Here is a 13,646-nt window from a genome sequence, read left to right on the forward strand (position 1 = left end):
CCTAGTTGGTCACGTCACTACACGTATCAAGAATGGTTAGCGAAGCGTTTCATCGAGGGGACCGTATTAAATGTGTTTGTGCCCCATTACTTCTTCAGAAAATTGATCCCAAGTGATTCAGCTCTATTCCACACCAAACTAAGACATAGAGGTCGGTCAATGATACTTAAGACTTCCTCACAGATCCTTTAGTTCCTGGAAAAGTCTTAGGCGTAACTCTTTTGGACCGGCCAAAGGTCTAAATGACCAAGACCCAATCCATCTCAATTTCATCAAACTCAGCCCAAAATATAAAACAGTTCACATGCAAAGAGTAAGGTACACAGTCTTTGATCTCTAATTTCATTATACTCTTCTTAAATCGTGAACTGACTTAGACGTTGGAGTGCTAACCATGCAGGTCCACCTCACACCGTTGTAAAGGAGATCGGAGTCACCATTCAAGATCAATAGTTATCCAACTCTCTCCACTTATGATTCTTGAACAGAACACCTCCCTTAATCTGATGGTCAACCAGAAGTTAACAAATGCTTGGAAATGTATTTACAATGCTTCACTAAACAAGTCCCTTAGAAATGGTAAAAGTTGCTCGACTTGACTGAGTATTGTTACAACTCATCCTTCCAATGCACCACAGGCATGGCATCATTCAAGGATGTGTAAGGCAGAGATCTTCTCTTGTTGCTCACATATGATATTGCTACTAGTGGCTCCAACAGGACAAGGAAGTGCCACAAGTGCGAGTTCATTGGCTTAACTTATAAGCATCAGAGGCTACTTTGGAAAATTGATTAGACTTTTCATGCAATTATCTGAAGTTTAACCTTGAGGACAAAGTTAATTCTAATGGGGGAGTAATATCATGAATAAGAACAAAAATGCTAACAAAATAAGTGATTCTCATGAGGCAATTGGACTGATGGAACATGATCCTCAAAATCATGAGTCTAGATGCGTTATGAAGACAAGGGTTCTTCACAAAAATTACACCACTGACTTTGTTTAAATAGCACAATGATTGGAAATCATTAGTGTGGAATTTAGCATATTGAAATTGAATATCTTCTCCCTCTGAGCGTAGTCCTTTCTAGCTAGAGCTTTCTTTTTTATTCTTATATTTCATTACTGCAAGTGTTATCACATTCCCAAATATAAAAATTCATGCCATTCATTGTATTGATTTATTGAAATTTTAGTATCCAATTTCCATGTTCTTCTTGTTACTATGAGTTGCATTTTCTGGTTCATAACACATAGTCTGCACTGTGTGGCCTTTTTTGCATGACAGGTAGTGAGAGAGGCAGGCCGATTGACAAAATATTAAATATATAATCTTTGAATTTGTTAAGCAAATGGCTGGAATAGCTCAGTTGGTTAGAGCGTGTGGCTGTTAACCACAAGGTCGGAGGTTCAACCCCTCCTTCTAGCGTTTTTTGTTTTTATTTTATTTATATTTCTCTCATTAATTTTTGCAGTTTGCCTCTTTAATGGTCTTAGAGCAAAGCTAGATTACCATGCTGATTTGTGGCATTCTCATTGTAACTTGTAAGGTCCCTGACAAAAGAGCAAAGCTAGATTAGCAATCTGATTTATGGTATAAGCACATTCTCAAGTATTATATTGTGAGGTAGGAGTCCTTTGAGAACCTAACAAAGTAGGCCAATGCCCTAACAACACTATATTTGCCTCTTTCGTAATGATCTTAGAGCAAAGCTAGATTAGCAATCTGATTTATGGTATAAACACATTCTCAAGTATTACTATGTTGTAAGGTAGGAATCCTGTCTCAAGTATTACTATGTTGCAAGGTAGGAATCCTGTCCTTACAACCTAACTAAGTAGGTCAATGCCCCAACAAAATTATATCCTGCCACTAAAACCAGTCACAAACAATAGCTTTTTTGCAATTTAACTAGTGGTCTTGGTTGCAGTCTAAGATTAGGATATAGTAATGTTAAATTCTCTTGAATAAGAGTTTGATTTACGGTAAAGTTAAACTCTCTTAAACAAGAGTTTGATCACCTATAGTCCTACATAACTCGTCTTTACATACAACTACATACATAAAACTAGGTTTAAATCTAAATGTTGCATTGATTTTAGTTTTAAAGTAAACAATTGTGCATTTTTGTAAAATAACAAAATATTGTTTAAATTATTTCCAAAAATTAGTCATTTCTAAAATATAAAATAATTCTCAATTGATTAACATTCAAATATTTACATTGAAAGATTTTTAGAAATCTAAACAAAACATTTTCAAAGAGTAAACAGAACCTGGAATTTTCAATTTATACTGAAAAAGATTGAATATGCTGTCCAAGAATTTAAATCATATTTCAAAACTTCTTTAGAACTGTTCCCTATCTCACAAACCAAACATTCACCCAAAAATTTATGCAAAAGCTACAGCATTCAACTCAAATAAATGATCACAAGGCCACAGGTAACTGGGCCTTATACAGGAAACTAATATAGCCATAAATGTTAAACTGAAAACAAAACAAAATAACATGAGTGCGGACATTGATAGAATCACTCTTCCATGAGAGGATTCTCTTCTGATTGTTGTTGGGAAACCTTGACTTTGATCTTCTCCTGTTGTAATACGGAAGGAGCTTTGACCATATGGATGCTCTGCCCGTACTCCTTCGCTGCCTCCTTCTGCACTTTCGCCTTGTTGCCTTTCATCCTATTGAAGTTTTTACAAATTGTCAGCAAAACCAAACAAAAGAGAGTTGTTGTTTTGACACACTCAAACCAGACAGCTTAGTTGATACTGAAGGATAGAAAAACACTTAGAAAGGGGGGGTTTGAATAAGTGTAGCTTTAAAAACTTGACAGATAAAAATAAATTGCACAGTTATTTTTATCCTGGTTCGTTGTTAACTAAACTACTCCAGTCCACCCCCGCAGAGATGATTTACCTCAACTGAGGATTTAATCCACTAATCGCACGGATTACAATGGTTCTCCACTTAGTCAGCAACTAAGTCTTCCAGAGTCTTCTGATCACACACTGATCACTCCAGGAACAACTGCTTAGATACCCTCTAAGACTTTTCTAGAGTATTCTGATCCACACGATCACTCTAGTTACAACCTGCTTAGATAACCTCTAAGACTTCCTAGAGTATTCTGATCCACACGATCACTCTAGTTCCTTACAACTTAATGTAATCAATTCTAAGAGTATTACAATTGCTTCTTAAAAGCTATAATCACAAACTGTGATATTTCTCTTAACGTTTAAGCTTAATCTCACTAATATATTACAACAGCAATGTAGTGAGCTTTGATGAAGAAGAAGATTCTGAGCTTTGAATAGAACAGAGTTTCAGCAAGTTAATATGAGTTGTTTTGGTGCAGAATCGTTAACCTTGCTTCTCATCAGAACTTCATATTTATAGGCGTTGGAGAAGATGACCGTTGAGTGCATTTAATGCTTTGCGTGTTCCGTACAGCATCGCATTTAATGTTATACGCTTTTGTCAACTACCTCGAGCCTTGTTCACGCTGTGTCTACTGACGTTGCCTATAATAGCTTTTAACGTTCCTTTTGTCAGTCAGCGTAGCTTGCCACTTGTACTTCCTTCTGATCTGATGTTTGTGAATACAACGTTTGAATATCATCAGAGTCAAACAGCTTGGTGCAAAGCATCTTCTGATCTTCTGACCTTGAAGTGCTTCTGAGCGTGATACCATCAGAACTTCAGTGCTTCTGATCTCGTGTTCTTCTGATGCTTCCATAGACCCATGTTCTGATTCTGCTTCGACCATCTTCTGATGTCTTGCCAGACCATGTTCTGATGTTGCATGCTGAACCCTTTGAGACAAAGCTTCTGAGCGCTGAATTATGCATACTCTTTATATATTTCCTGAAAAGGAAAATGCATTGGATTAGAGTACCATATTATCTTAAGCAAAATTCATATTATTGTTATCATCAAAACTAAGATAATTGATCAGAACAAATCTTGTTCTAACAGATACCGAATGAATATAGCATGAGAAATTTACATAGCCGATGTCAAAATTTGTGGGTAAAAAAAAACATTTCTCCAAAAGAAAACCCCTTGCAATTGCAAAGCTTTTCAAAAGACATGTAGACAATACAAGTAAAAGTCAAAGAAAGACCTGTTCTTGTGGTGTCTCTCCTCCCTGCTAACTCTGATTTTTTCAATCTTAGGAATGGCCTTGAGTACATCAACAGCAAGATTCCTGTCATATCTCTCAGGCCTGTTTCGCTTTCTCTCAAACTCAAAGGTTGAATCCTAAAATAAGATTAAACAGTTCAGAGATATGTTTAAACCAAGACAATTAAATTAAACAGATGTAATTTCAAAGATAATAACCTGTGTCATATCCTTTACATGCACGCGCCTATATGCCTTGGTCCATTTTACCTTACGAGGATTCCTCTTCATTTTAAAATTCTTGTGGCATTTTGATCTACAAAACCGAAAAATCTGCACAAAAAATTGAATGTCAAAAAATCCAAACAATAAGCTTTGTAGTAATAAAAGAAATTTAGCAGTGGTGGGGCTAGCTCATTCTTCCATTGTTGTATTTATCAGCTCAACTAAGTAATGCAGACTGTTAAGATGATATGCAGGTTCTGACAGCCCCTATTTCTAATATGCATTGGGGCCGCTCTCATGTGGGCTGGTGCATTTATCAGCTCAACTAACTAATGCAGACTGTCAAGATGATTTGCAGGTTCTGACAGGCCCCTGTTTTTAATATGCGTTAGAGGCGTTCCGTATGTGGGCTGGTGCAAATTAAACACTGATCAGCAAGGATGAAATAGGAGGGAAGCTAGGACCTCTCTGCAGTAATTAGAGACAAATTTGGTTCTGTTATGGAAGCCTGCAGCTGTTGGAAACAGCTTCACTAATGACTCAGATTTGGCGATAAAAAATCAATTTACAATTTGCAACGGATCTGCTCTTCTTAAATTTGACCGCAATATCATATTCTATGACCACAATCAATGCCATTTCGGATCCGCAACACAATTATATAGCCTCCATTAGAGGACTGTCTCAATTTGTTTACCAGTTTTCAAAGGATGCATGTTTCTCATTATAAATGTTGCAAATCAACTGGGAACATTATTTAGCAAAATTTTCTATATCCAATTTTGATTTAGTTCAGACTGATGAAACTCCTATTTGTATTTATGTGTCTGTGCTTCCGTTTTGATACCACACTTAGTCAAAGGAAATACATTCTCACGTCAACAAAAAAAGACAATGGAGTCTCACTTTAATAAACACTTCATCTTATCTTACTCAATTATGGCAGTCAGATAAATAACTAATAAATTGTGGTTTTTTACTTAATGTTAACTTTTTTTAATAAAAGACATAAATTTTTGAAGTTACAGCAAGAACAACCAAGTCCTATCCCACTAAATGGGCTCAGCTATGTGGATCAACTTCTGTCATAATGTTCTATTCGTGATCATACATCTAACCAAATCGTTAATCTCGAGATCTTTCTTAATAACTTTTTTCTCTTATGGTTTTTCTAGGTCTTCTTCTACCTCTAATTTTGTTTAACTCATCTTCATCTAATCTACTCCCCGTACAGCAAAATCTAACGATATTTATCTCTAGATACCCAAACCACCTAAATCTATTTCCAAATATATATCATTAAAGAATTAATGTGAACAAAATCATAAAGAGTTCCAAAGATATGAAGTGAAATTAAAATTACCTTTGCATCATTGCGAACAAACTGGATCCCATGTCCAGGGTATACAGTTGAAGAACAAAACCAGCATTTCTCCAATCTCATTGTGCCTCCAAACTAGAAAACCGCTTAACTAAAAAAATTTGTCCAATTTCAAAATTAATAATTAATAATAAATTAATATCATCGCACAAAACCAGCAAAGGATAAATAAAATGAAGCATAATGCTAAAAACTAGTTATATAATCAAATTACTGCAGCTACAAGAAAAAACCTAATCAGTTACATAACCTAAGAGGAATTAACAAATTAAAATTTCAAAGAATGTAATTAAATCAAAAACTATTAAGCTGCTAAACGGCGCCGTTTTAGCGAGGATTTGTTTAGGCTTTTGCAAGGGAAAAATAGAGACAAAATCGATCCTCGCGGCGCAGGAAAGGGTGAGAAATTTTGACGAAAATGAAAACGGCGAAATTAGTACTTACGGTTTCCGATGACCGACGATGAAGCCGCGCTGCGATGTGCGGTAGTTGAGTTATGTAACTCGAGCTTGTTTATATATGAGTGTAAAACGAAGAAATTGTTGTTTTGATGTAGCTGTTGATTAAAAATCACGGGCTTCCTACAATTTAATTAAAAATCAAATCAGTGATTTTTCTCGCTGGATCTGTTTTTGTTTCACTCTCTCTTTCTACTCATTCTTCTCTACGACTTCAGGATCCATAACTGACAAACAATATTCCAATCGATGGCGGCGGATGAGGCGTGGTGTGTGGTCACCGGAGGCCGCGGCTTTGCCGCACGACATTTAGTGGAAATGCTAATCCGATTAAACACCTACTGCGTACGCATCGCCGATTTGGGACCCACCATTGAACCCGAATCCTCTGAACAATTAGGCCTTCTCGGTCAAGCTCTACACTCCGGTCGTGCTCAATACGTCTCCGTCGATCTTCGCAATAAGGCTCAACTCTTGAAAGGTATCTTCAAAACAATTTTCTACATAGATTACATAGATTGATTGATAATTATCATTGTTAATTTGTTTTTAATCGATGCAGCGTTTGAAGGAGTTGAATCTGTGTTTCACATGGCTGCTCCGAACTCTTCTATTAATAATTATCAGTTACATTATTCAGTTAGTGTTGAAGGTAAAAACTGTAAAACATGGATATTCTATTGTTGTGTTAACAATTGTTGTTTTCGATCTAACTTAGATGGTTAACGGTTCTTGTTGAAGGAACAAAGAATGTTATTGAAGCGTGTGTGGAGTTAAAAGTGAAGAGACTCATTTATACTAGTTCTCCTAGTGTTGTTTTTGACGGTGTTAACGCAGTTCATAATGGAAATGAATCATTGCCTTATCCACCTAAGGTATATACTCTACCTACTATTATTTTCAACTCTCAGTTCTTTTTTGACTTGGATTGGAACTTGAGATGGATGGACAGAGGTTTTATATTATACATATATTATAATGATAATGATGGAATATAGCAATTGGGATGGAAGTAGATTTGAAATGTTTGTTATGGTCTGGAATCTTGATTTGAATCCTATTGTTGTTTCCAGCATAACGATCATTACTCGGCAACTAAAGCGGAGGGTGAGGCGTTGGTTATTAAGGCTAACGGGACTGGTGGACTACTAACTTGCTGCATACGCCCTAGCAGTATTTTTGGACCTGGTGATAAACTCTTGGTACCGTCATTGGTTGATGCTGCCAGGGCGGGGAAATCCAAGGTAAATGTTGTTGTTCGTTCTTTTGGTAAATGTTTGACGTCTTTTATTGCTTAAATAACTAACCAAACAGTCATGGAAATTTCATTTTTATTAGGATATTCTAGATATGTTTTATTGAATATAAAGTTAACCACAAGAACAAAATTGGACTAGATTGATAACAAAATTGTTGTTTTTTCTTAATGATATTAAGAAGAGGGATATGGAAAAACTTGTTGGGGGACCAATGTGTTTGTGTAACAACTTATTAGCAGAAACTTTCTTAAACCTTTCATTGATGATTTATATTATAATCTTACCAGTTCATTATTGGTGATGGCAATAATGTATATGATTTCACATATGTTGAAAATGTGGCGCACGGCCATATATGTGCTGATCGAGCTTTAGCTTCAGAGGGAAGCGTTTCCGAAAAAGCTGCAGGACAGGTACCATATTACTTTTTTTAGTAATGTTCTAGTTGTGTGTTTAAGGGAAAGTTAATAGACATATAAAATAAGTTTTGGACAGCGAAGCTCTTCGATGAATCATTGTTTATTCTTCAGTGGTATACCCTCTTTATTGAATGATGCTAATATGTCGAAAAGTAGAATATTTTTATTTGGACAAATGAGGAAACATGAAAAACATATTCGTTGGCAAATACTTGCTAGCTAAACTTTTTTTCCCCGATGATCAGCTTTGCATATTAAGTTTAGTAAACTTAGCAACTACTTTAGTGTGTTGTCATGCTGATAAGTATTTGTTATATAGGCATACTTCATCACAAATATGGAACCTATAAAGTTTTGGGAATTCATGTCTTTGATTTTGGAAGGTCTTGGATATCAAAGGTGATTTCTTTTTTACTGTTAACCTTTAGATCTTTCTTTTTCTTCAATTGATAGCTAATTTGGGTTTATCTTATGGCATTAACAACTGTGTAAGTGTTTGAGGGAACTTCTAAAAATAGCATATGATATCTTTTTAGCTGTTTTTAACTTAATTCAATAAGCCCTCCAGGGTGACTTATAGTTTACAACTGCTATATGAAAATAATTTAACTATATTCACACTTTGATTTTAGAAATAGCTTATACATAAATCCTTATATAAGAAGCACTTATTCAATACATTCTTAATTAAGTTGTTTATTTATCCAAATGCATCCTTAATTAATATAAGCACTTGATTGTGTTTTTTTAGCCTAACTCACACTTAACAGTTATTTCTTATACCCATGAGAATATTGGTTTTCTATTATAAACAAACACTCATTTACATTATTTTTTTGAGGGATAAGGAATGCGTTTCTGGTTTTTCTTCCAAATAAACAAATACAAATTTAACTATTGATTTATGGTGCTGTTCGGTCAGTATCTTTCCTTTGTTATCTGAGATATGTAACTTGCAGGCCAAGAATAAAGATCCCTGCATTTGTTGTCATGCCAATTGCACATTTGGTAGAGTTGATATATAGGCTTCTTGGCCCATATGGGATGAAGGTGCCTCAGCTAACCCCGTCAAGAATAAGGCTCTTATCTTGCACCAGATCTTACGATAGCTCAAAAGCAAAGGATCGCCTTGGCTATGTACCCGTTGTAACTCTACAGGTTCTGTGACGTTTCAGAAAAGTATTTGTGCCGTTTTAACTCCCTACATTTCTGCTTCTGAACTTTATTGAGATGCTCAAATGGTGACAATCATAAAAGTTGATTAGAAATTTCATCGAAGTCTGATGTTGCTAATTTCATGCACGAACCATGTGATTATATTGTTGTTCTTGCTTTGAAAAAAACAATGAGATGCTCACTAATTTCAATAACACAAAACTACTGATAATTTGGAGTTAAGACTCATCTAAACATGTTTCAGAAATCAAGTATGGGACATGATTCTAAAATGTATGATGTTTATGGGAACAAAGGTTCTTGCATTACGTCTATTGCACTGAGTATATATGTCAACCCTACTTTTTGCACGGTGTTCTTCACATGTAATTAAGGGATTATACTTTATCTTGCAGGAAGGCTTGCGGATGACAATTGAATCATACCCACATTTGAGGGCTGAAAATCAAGTTACGTCTAAAAGAGAAGGTCCCTCCAAAGCTTCTGTCTATCTTGGAAGTGGAAGAGGTATGAATAATCGACGATACTCCTCTAACATCTTTGTTTGTGATATCTGGAATTGCCATTTTTGTTTTGATTTTGCCGTTGTAAAGTAGACACATGGCTACTGCTCTTCGATTATTTTATTGGAAGGCCGAGTGGCTTTGAAACTCTTAATAGGTTAAAATTGCAGATTTCAGACGTGTGAAAGACATATTCCAAGATAAATATTAGGTTAAAATTGCAGATATAACATAAGGAAGTTGAAGTTTAGGATTCCATATATCTTATCATGTTATGTAGCATTGCATTTTAAATTTTAAAATTGTAATAAAACATGTATATTTTTGACGGACAGTCTCTAGGAAGACTGAAGCAATTGGAAAGTTCAGATTCTGGAGCTGGTATTTCTAACGAAATCCATTATCATTCCTAAACGTTTTTACCGGGGATCACTTATTTGTGTATTCAACTTTGGCATCTTCTACTTACTATACAAACTCATCAGTGTAACTAGCTAATGCTAAGAGTTGTATTACAGTTTTTATTTATTTATCTAGTAGTTTTAATTGATCTACAATTTGCAGTTGCGGACACTTTACTTTGGAAGGATAAAAAGCAAACTTTCACCACATTGTTAGTCTTGATAGCAATATATGTCAACTTCATTGCATCTGAGAATACCTTCATTACTGCTCTTGCAAAGCTTCTAATTTACTCATTGATCGGTTTATTCGTTCGTGGCATTTTTCCTGCAAAAATGTAAGTAAACTATCTACCAATGAGTTTACCAGATTGTCAATTAACCTTTTATGTTGCAGAGTAAAAATGTAATTGATTGTGCAGAGTAATTCCTTATTTAGGAAATAATCTGTCTCAGAAACTACAAGTTCTAACTTTAGTTGCATTTTATGCTTGTTCAGATTGGGGTACACTATTGAGAAAATGCCCCCATCATGGTTCCACTTATCAGAAGATAGGTCAAATCGAATTGCTCTCAGAGTAGCCTCATCTTGGAATTTTGCTGTGAGTGCTTTAAAATCTATCGCAGAAGGGAATAATTCAGTGTTGTTCTTCAAGGTATACACAAAAATCTCTTGCATACAAATTTTATACGTAGTCAATATTACATATATAGTGACACATCTCTCCCTTGTGATCAATAGGTTGTTTTCTCTACGCTCGTTCTTAGCTTCCTGGGAGCATTTTCACTTCATAACTTGTATACTATAGGTACTCTCCCCTTTTCTGTCTCATGCTGTTTGTTTTATTTGAATTCTCAATGCTTGGATGAGAATGATACTAGTTTGTTTCTTGTCTTGGTTTCAGGACTTACCTTAGCGTTTATAGCTTTCTACGTTTATGAAAAGAAGGAGGAAGACATTGACAGCATAGTCATAAAAACACATACTTTTGGGTGCAAGTTGAAATCTGATATCACCAAGAAGTTTCTTACTTCAAAGAAGATTGATTGATAGTAGTTTTTTTCCTTCTTTCGATTTTGGTTGGTAAAACTGATTGATAGCTTCTAGCCCTAGATTTTTCTTAGATGAGTGGGCTGATGCATCTTCATTTACTCCACGTCCGCGTTCTCTGTATCATTGTACAATTATTGTAATGTAATTTGAAATTTTGTAGCAACCTTTGAGTAGGTTGCATTAAAACCTGTCATATAACCTCGCCCATAAATCACAATTTACTTTCGTATTTCGTAGTATCATTTAGATAGTTACAGTATTTATGAATAAGAAATACATGACATTTCTAATTTTGAATGAGCTGGCTTGACCTAGCTCGGTTAATCTATTGATGAAATATAAGTGGAAAGCTTGTCTAAGTTTAAGGCAGAATGTTAACCAGCTTCGTTTCTAACATTCCTGGTTATGTTAAGTTTTAATGGTTCATTTATATGGATTAACACAACTCATTCTGTAAAAATACAAGCATACCTTTTGTTTGTTCATAGCATTTCTATTTTTCCTCTAAACATTACTCATTTCTTGCTTTTGAAAAGCAAGGCATATGGTTAAAGTGGACTTTTGATTTTCCTCATATGTTGTGGGACTTGAGTTTTTTATAAACATACTTTCATTATTTACCCTATTTTTGGTTGAATTTTTTGTGTGTATAAGTTTAATTTTTAAGACAGAAAAAGTTTTGATATTTAAACTTTTGATTGTCTTGGTGTGATGTGTGACTTCGGGTTTATTGATGAATTCTTATGTAAATCTATTTCTTAGGACAGAAAAAATGTTGATATTGAATTAAACTTTTCTAACCTCGATAACAAAACACAATAATCTATAACAAAACACTTCAGTAAAGTCAAAGTTGTTCTTAGGAGTCATTTAAAATATATTTTTGGACGCATTTTAAATTACCTGATTCTTTGTAAATCAAGTAGTCATCTCATTTTTGTTAAAAATTGATTCGTAAACGCGTCTTTATACTTTTTTAGGGTATATTCGAAGAAGTACATCTGAAAATACTCCCTAACCAATTTACTAAGCATTTTTCATTGAGGCAATCTAATTAACCATTTAGTGATATTTTTAGAGAAGCATCCCCATACTTTTCTGGGGTGTATTCGGAGATGCATATCTGAAAACATTCTTGAACCAATTTTCAAAACATTTTTCATTGAGATTGTTTATTTAACCATTCATTGATATTTTCGGAGATGTATATCCGAAAATGTCAAGCGGAAAATTAAATATAACACCACCATGCATGATTATTTTTCCCACACTTTATACCTCCTTGATAATTCAAAACCCTTAAAAAAAATCAATTTTCAATCAACTTTTCGACTCCAAATTATCATTCTTGAATTTTATCAAATCAAAGGGAGCAAAAAAGCTGTAATTTAAGGTAAAATTCATTACTTCATCCTTCATTGCTTGCATTAATCTTGTTCTTGAGCTTAAAAATAAATGAACATTGAGTCCAGAGGTGCATCTCAGAATTTGTCGATTACATGTTTCAGATGTGCATCTTTGAATTTGCTTGTTACTGTGATTTTTTAAACCATTTTTCAGTTTGGTTTGTATTAGATATGGTCCACCTGAATATGTTTTCCAAAGTTGATGTAAGCAATGATGTAAAATCGAATGAAATGAAGGATGATATTAAACAGGATTAGGTGAAAGATGGAGTTAAATCGGGTGTTAGACAAGTTGTTGTCGAGATAGATGTTAGTCAACAATTTAAAAATGAACAATTGTCTACTGCTCGTGAACATATGCTTCAATGGATCTCCATGGAGGCCAAAAAATTGGTGTTTGGATTTGAAATTTGAAGGTCCGACAATAGTTCTACTAGAAGGTGTCATATCTTAATTTTGTCCAGACATTTTAATTTCACTAATATTTGAATTCAATTATCTCCATTCACTTGCATTCTACACTCTTGGCACTAATTTAGAATATTTCTCATTTTTATATTTAGTACCATTTTCCTTAATTAGAACATTTATGAGGGGACATACATGTGATTAAAATATGTAGGGGCACCGACGATATCTCACTTATTTTTTGCTGACGATTGTTGTAACACCCCAATTCTACCCCGATAATTATTAAGAAAATCAGAGTTATAAAATTATTTTTCGACAAATAATTGGAGTATTACAATTCAACTTAACAATAATATCATGCTATCATAGATACATAACACAAATACTCTGATGAACTAAAACCACATGAATCAACTTTATTAACATTAAGCAGCGAAACTACATTAATCAACTTTGATGACATATCATTATTTTAACTTAAAACCATTTTAACATCAACAATTACTCTTCATGTATCAACATACTTATTCAACAATAAAACCAAACAACTAAACAACTAGCGTTCATCCCCCCGAGTGTTACATATCAGAGCGACACACCAACTTGGACTCGATGAAGCTACTAAATCTTCATCATTGCGTATCACCTGCACGTTACCAGTATAAAGGTAACGGCGAAACAAAAGAAAGGGTGAGATATCAAATCAATATAAATGATTATAAATGATGTTGAATGTTGACAGCAGTAACCTTGGTAATCCCGGTCTCTTAGATTTTGGCGGATTGATTATAAATGATGTTGGTGCTTGTGTTCAGG

General features: G+C 34.5%; 2 protein-coding genes and 1 non-coding gene across 6 annotated transcripts; 2 read left to right on the forward strand and 1 right to left on the reverse strand.

Annotated features, from left to right (window-relative positions):
• Window positions 1-1,356: 1,356 nt before the first annotated feature.
• On the forward strand, window positions 1,357-1,430 carry TRNAN-GUU (transfer RNA asparagine (anticodon GUU)). Its single transcript has one exon. It is a non-coding gene; the product is annotated as a tRNA-Asn (tRNA).
• A 1,050-nt stretch (window positions 1,431-2,480) lies between these two features.
• Window positions 2,481-6,325, reverse strand: LOC131653558 (probable ribosome biogenesis protein RLP24). Its single transcript, XM_058923743.1, has 5 exons — window positions 6,188-6,325; window positions 5,726-5,834; window positions 4,357-4,470; window positions 4,139-4,275; window positions 2,481-2,693 (listed from the first exon to the last, which is right to left on the reverse strand). The coding sequence occupies exons 2-5, from the start codon at window positions 5,804-5,806 to the stop codon at window positions 2,537-2,539; spliced, it is 489 nt and encodes a 162-aa protein (XP_058779726.1). The 5' UTR covers window positions 5,807-5,834; window positions 6,188-6,325; the 3' UTR covers window positions 2,481-2,536.
• Window positions 5,949-11,242, forward strand: LOC131653555 (3beta-hydroxysteroid-dehydrogenase/decarboxylase-like). Of its 4 annotated transcripts, none has more exons than XM_058923735.1 (12): window positions 5,949-6,236; window positions 6,420-6,682; window positions 6,764-6,853; window positions 6,943-7,076; window positions 7,275-7,445; window positions 7,748-7,873; window positions 8,199-8,278; window positions 8,839-9,037; window positions 9,451-9,562; window positions 10,123-10,297; window positions 10,459-10,615; window positions 10,702-11,242. In XM_058923735.1, the coding sequence occupies exons 2-12, from the start codon at window positions 6,451-6,453 to the stop codon at window positions 11,008-11,010; spliced, it is 1,785 nt and encodes a 594-aa protein (XP_058779718.1). In that variant the 5' UTR covers window positions 5,949-6,236; window positions 6,420-6,450; the 3' UTR covers window positions 11,011-11,242. The 4 variants fall into 4 exon arrangements, with proteins under 4 accessions (XP_058779718.1, XP_058779719.1, XP_058779720.1 ...); XM_058923736.1 differs by having other exon boundaries at window positions 5,949-6,142; XM_058923737.1 differs by lacking the exon at window positions 5,949-6,236 and having other exon boundaries at window positions 6,446-6,682; window positions 10,702-10,768; window positions 10,865-11,242.
• The last annotated feature ends 2,404 nt before the right edge of the window (window positions 11,243-13,646 follow it).

This window comes from Vicia villosa, linkage group LG2 (assembly GCF_029867415.1).
Source record: "Vicia villosa cultivar HV-30 ecotype Madison, WI linkage group LG2, Vvil1.0, whole genome shotgun sequence".
NCBI lineage: Eukaryota > Viridiplantae > Streptophyta > Magnoliopsida > Fabales > Fabaceae > Vicia > Vicia villosa.

Coding starts and splice junctions, on each gene's coding strand:
- LOC131653555 (XM_058923735.1), top strand. CDS start 6,451: ATGGCGGCGGATGAGGCGTGGTGTGTGGTCACCGGAGGCCGCGGCTTT. Junction 6,854..6,942: donor TTATTCAGTTAGTGTTGAAG/GTAAAAACTGTA, acceptor TTCTTGTTGAAG/GAACAAAGAATGTTATTGAA. Junction 9,038..9,450: donor TACCCGTTGTAACTCTACAG/GTTCTGTGACGT, acceptor TTTATCTTGCAG/GAAGGCTTGCGGATGACAAT.
- LOC131653558 (XM_058923743.1), bottom strand. CDS start 5,806: ATGAGATTGGAGAAATGCTGGTTTTGTTCTTCAACTGTATACCCTGGA. Junction 4,276..4,356: donor ATGTAAAGGATATGACACAG/GTTATTATCTTT, acceptor ATCTTATTTTAG/GATTCAACCTTTGAGTTTGA. Junction 2,694..4,138: donor GAGAGACACCACAAGAACAG/GTCTTTCTTTGA, acceptor AAACTTCAATAG/GATGAAAGGCAACAAGGCGA.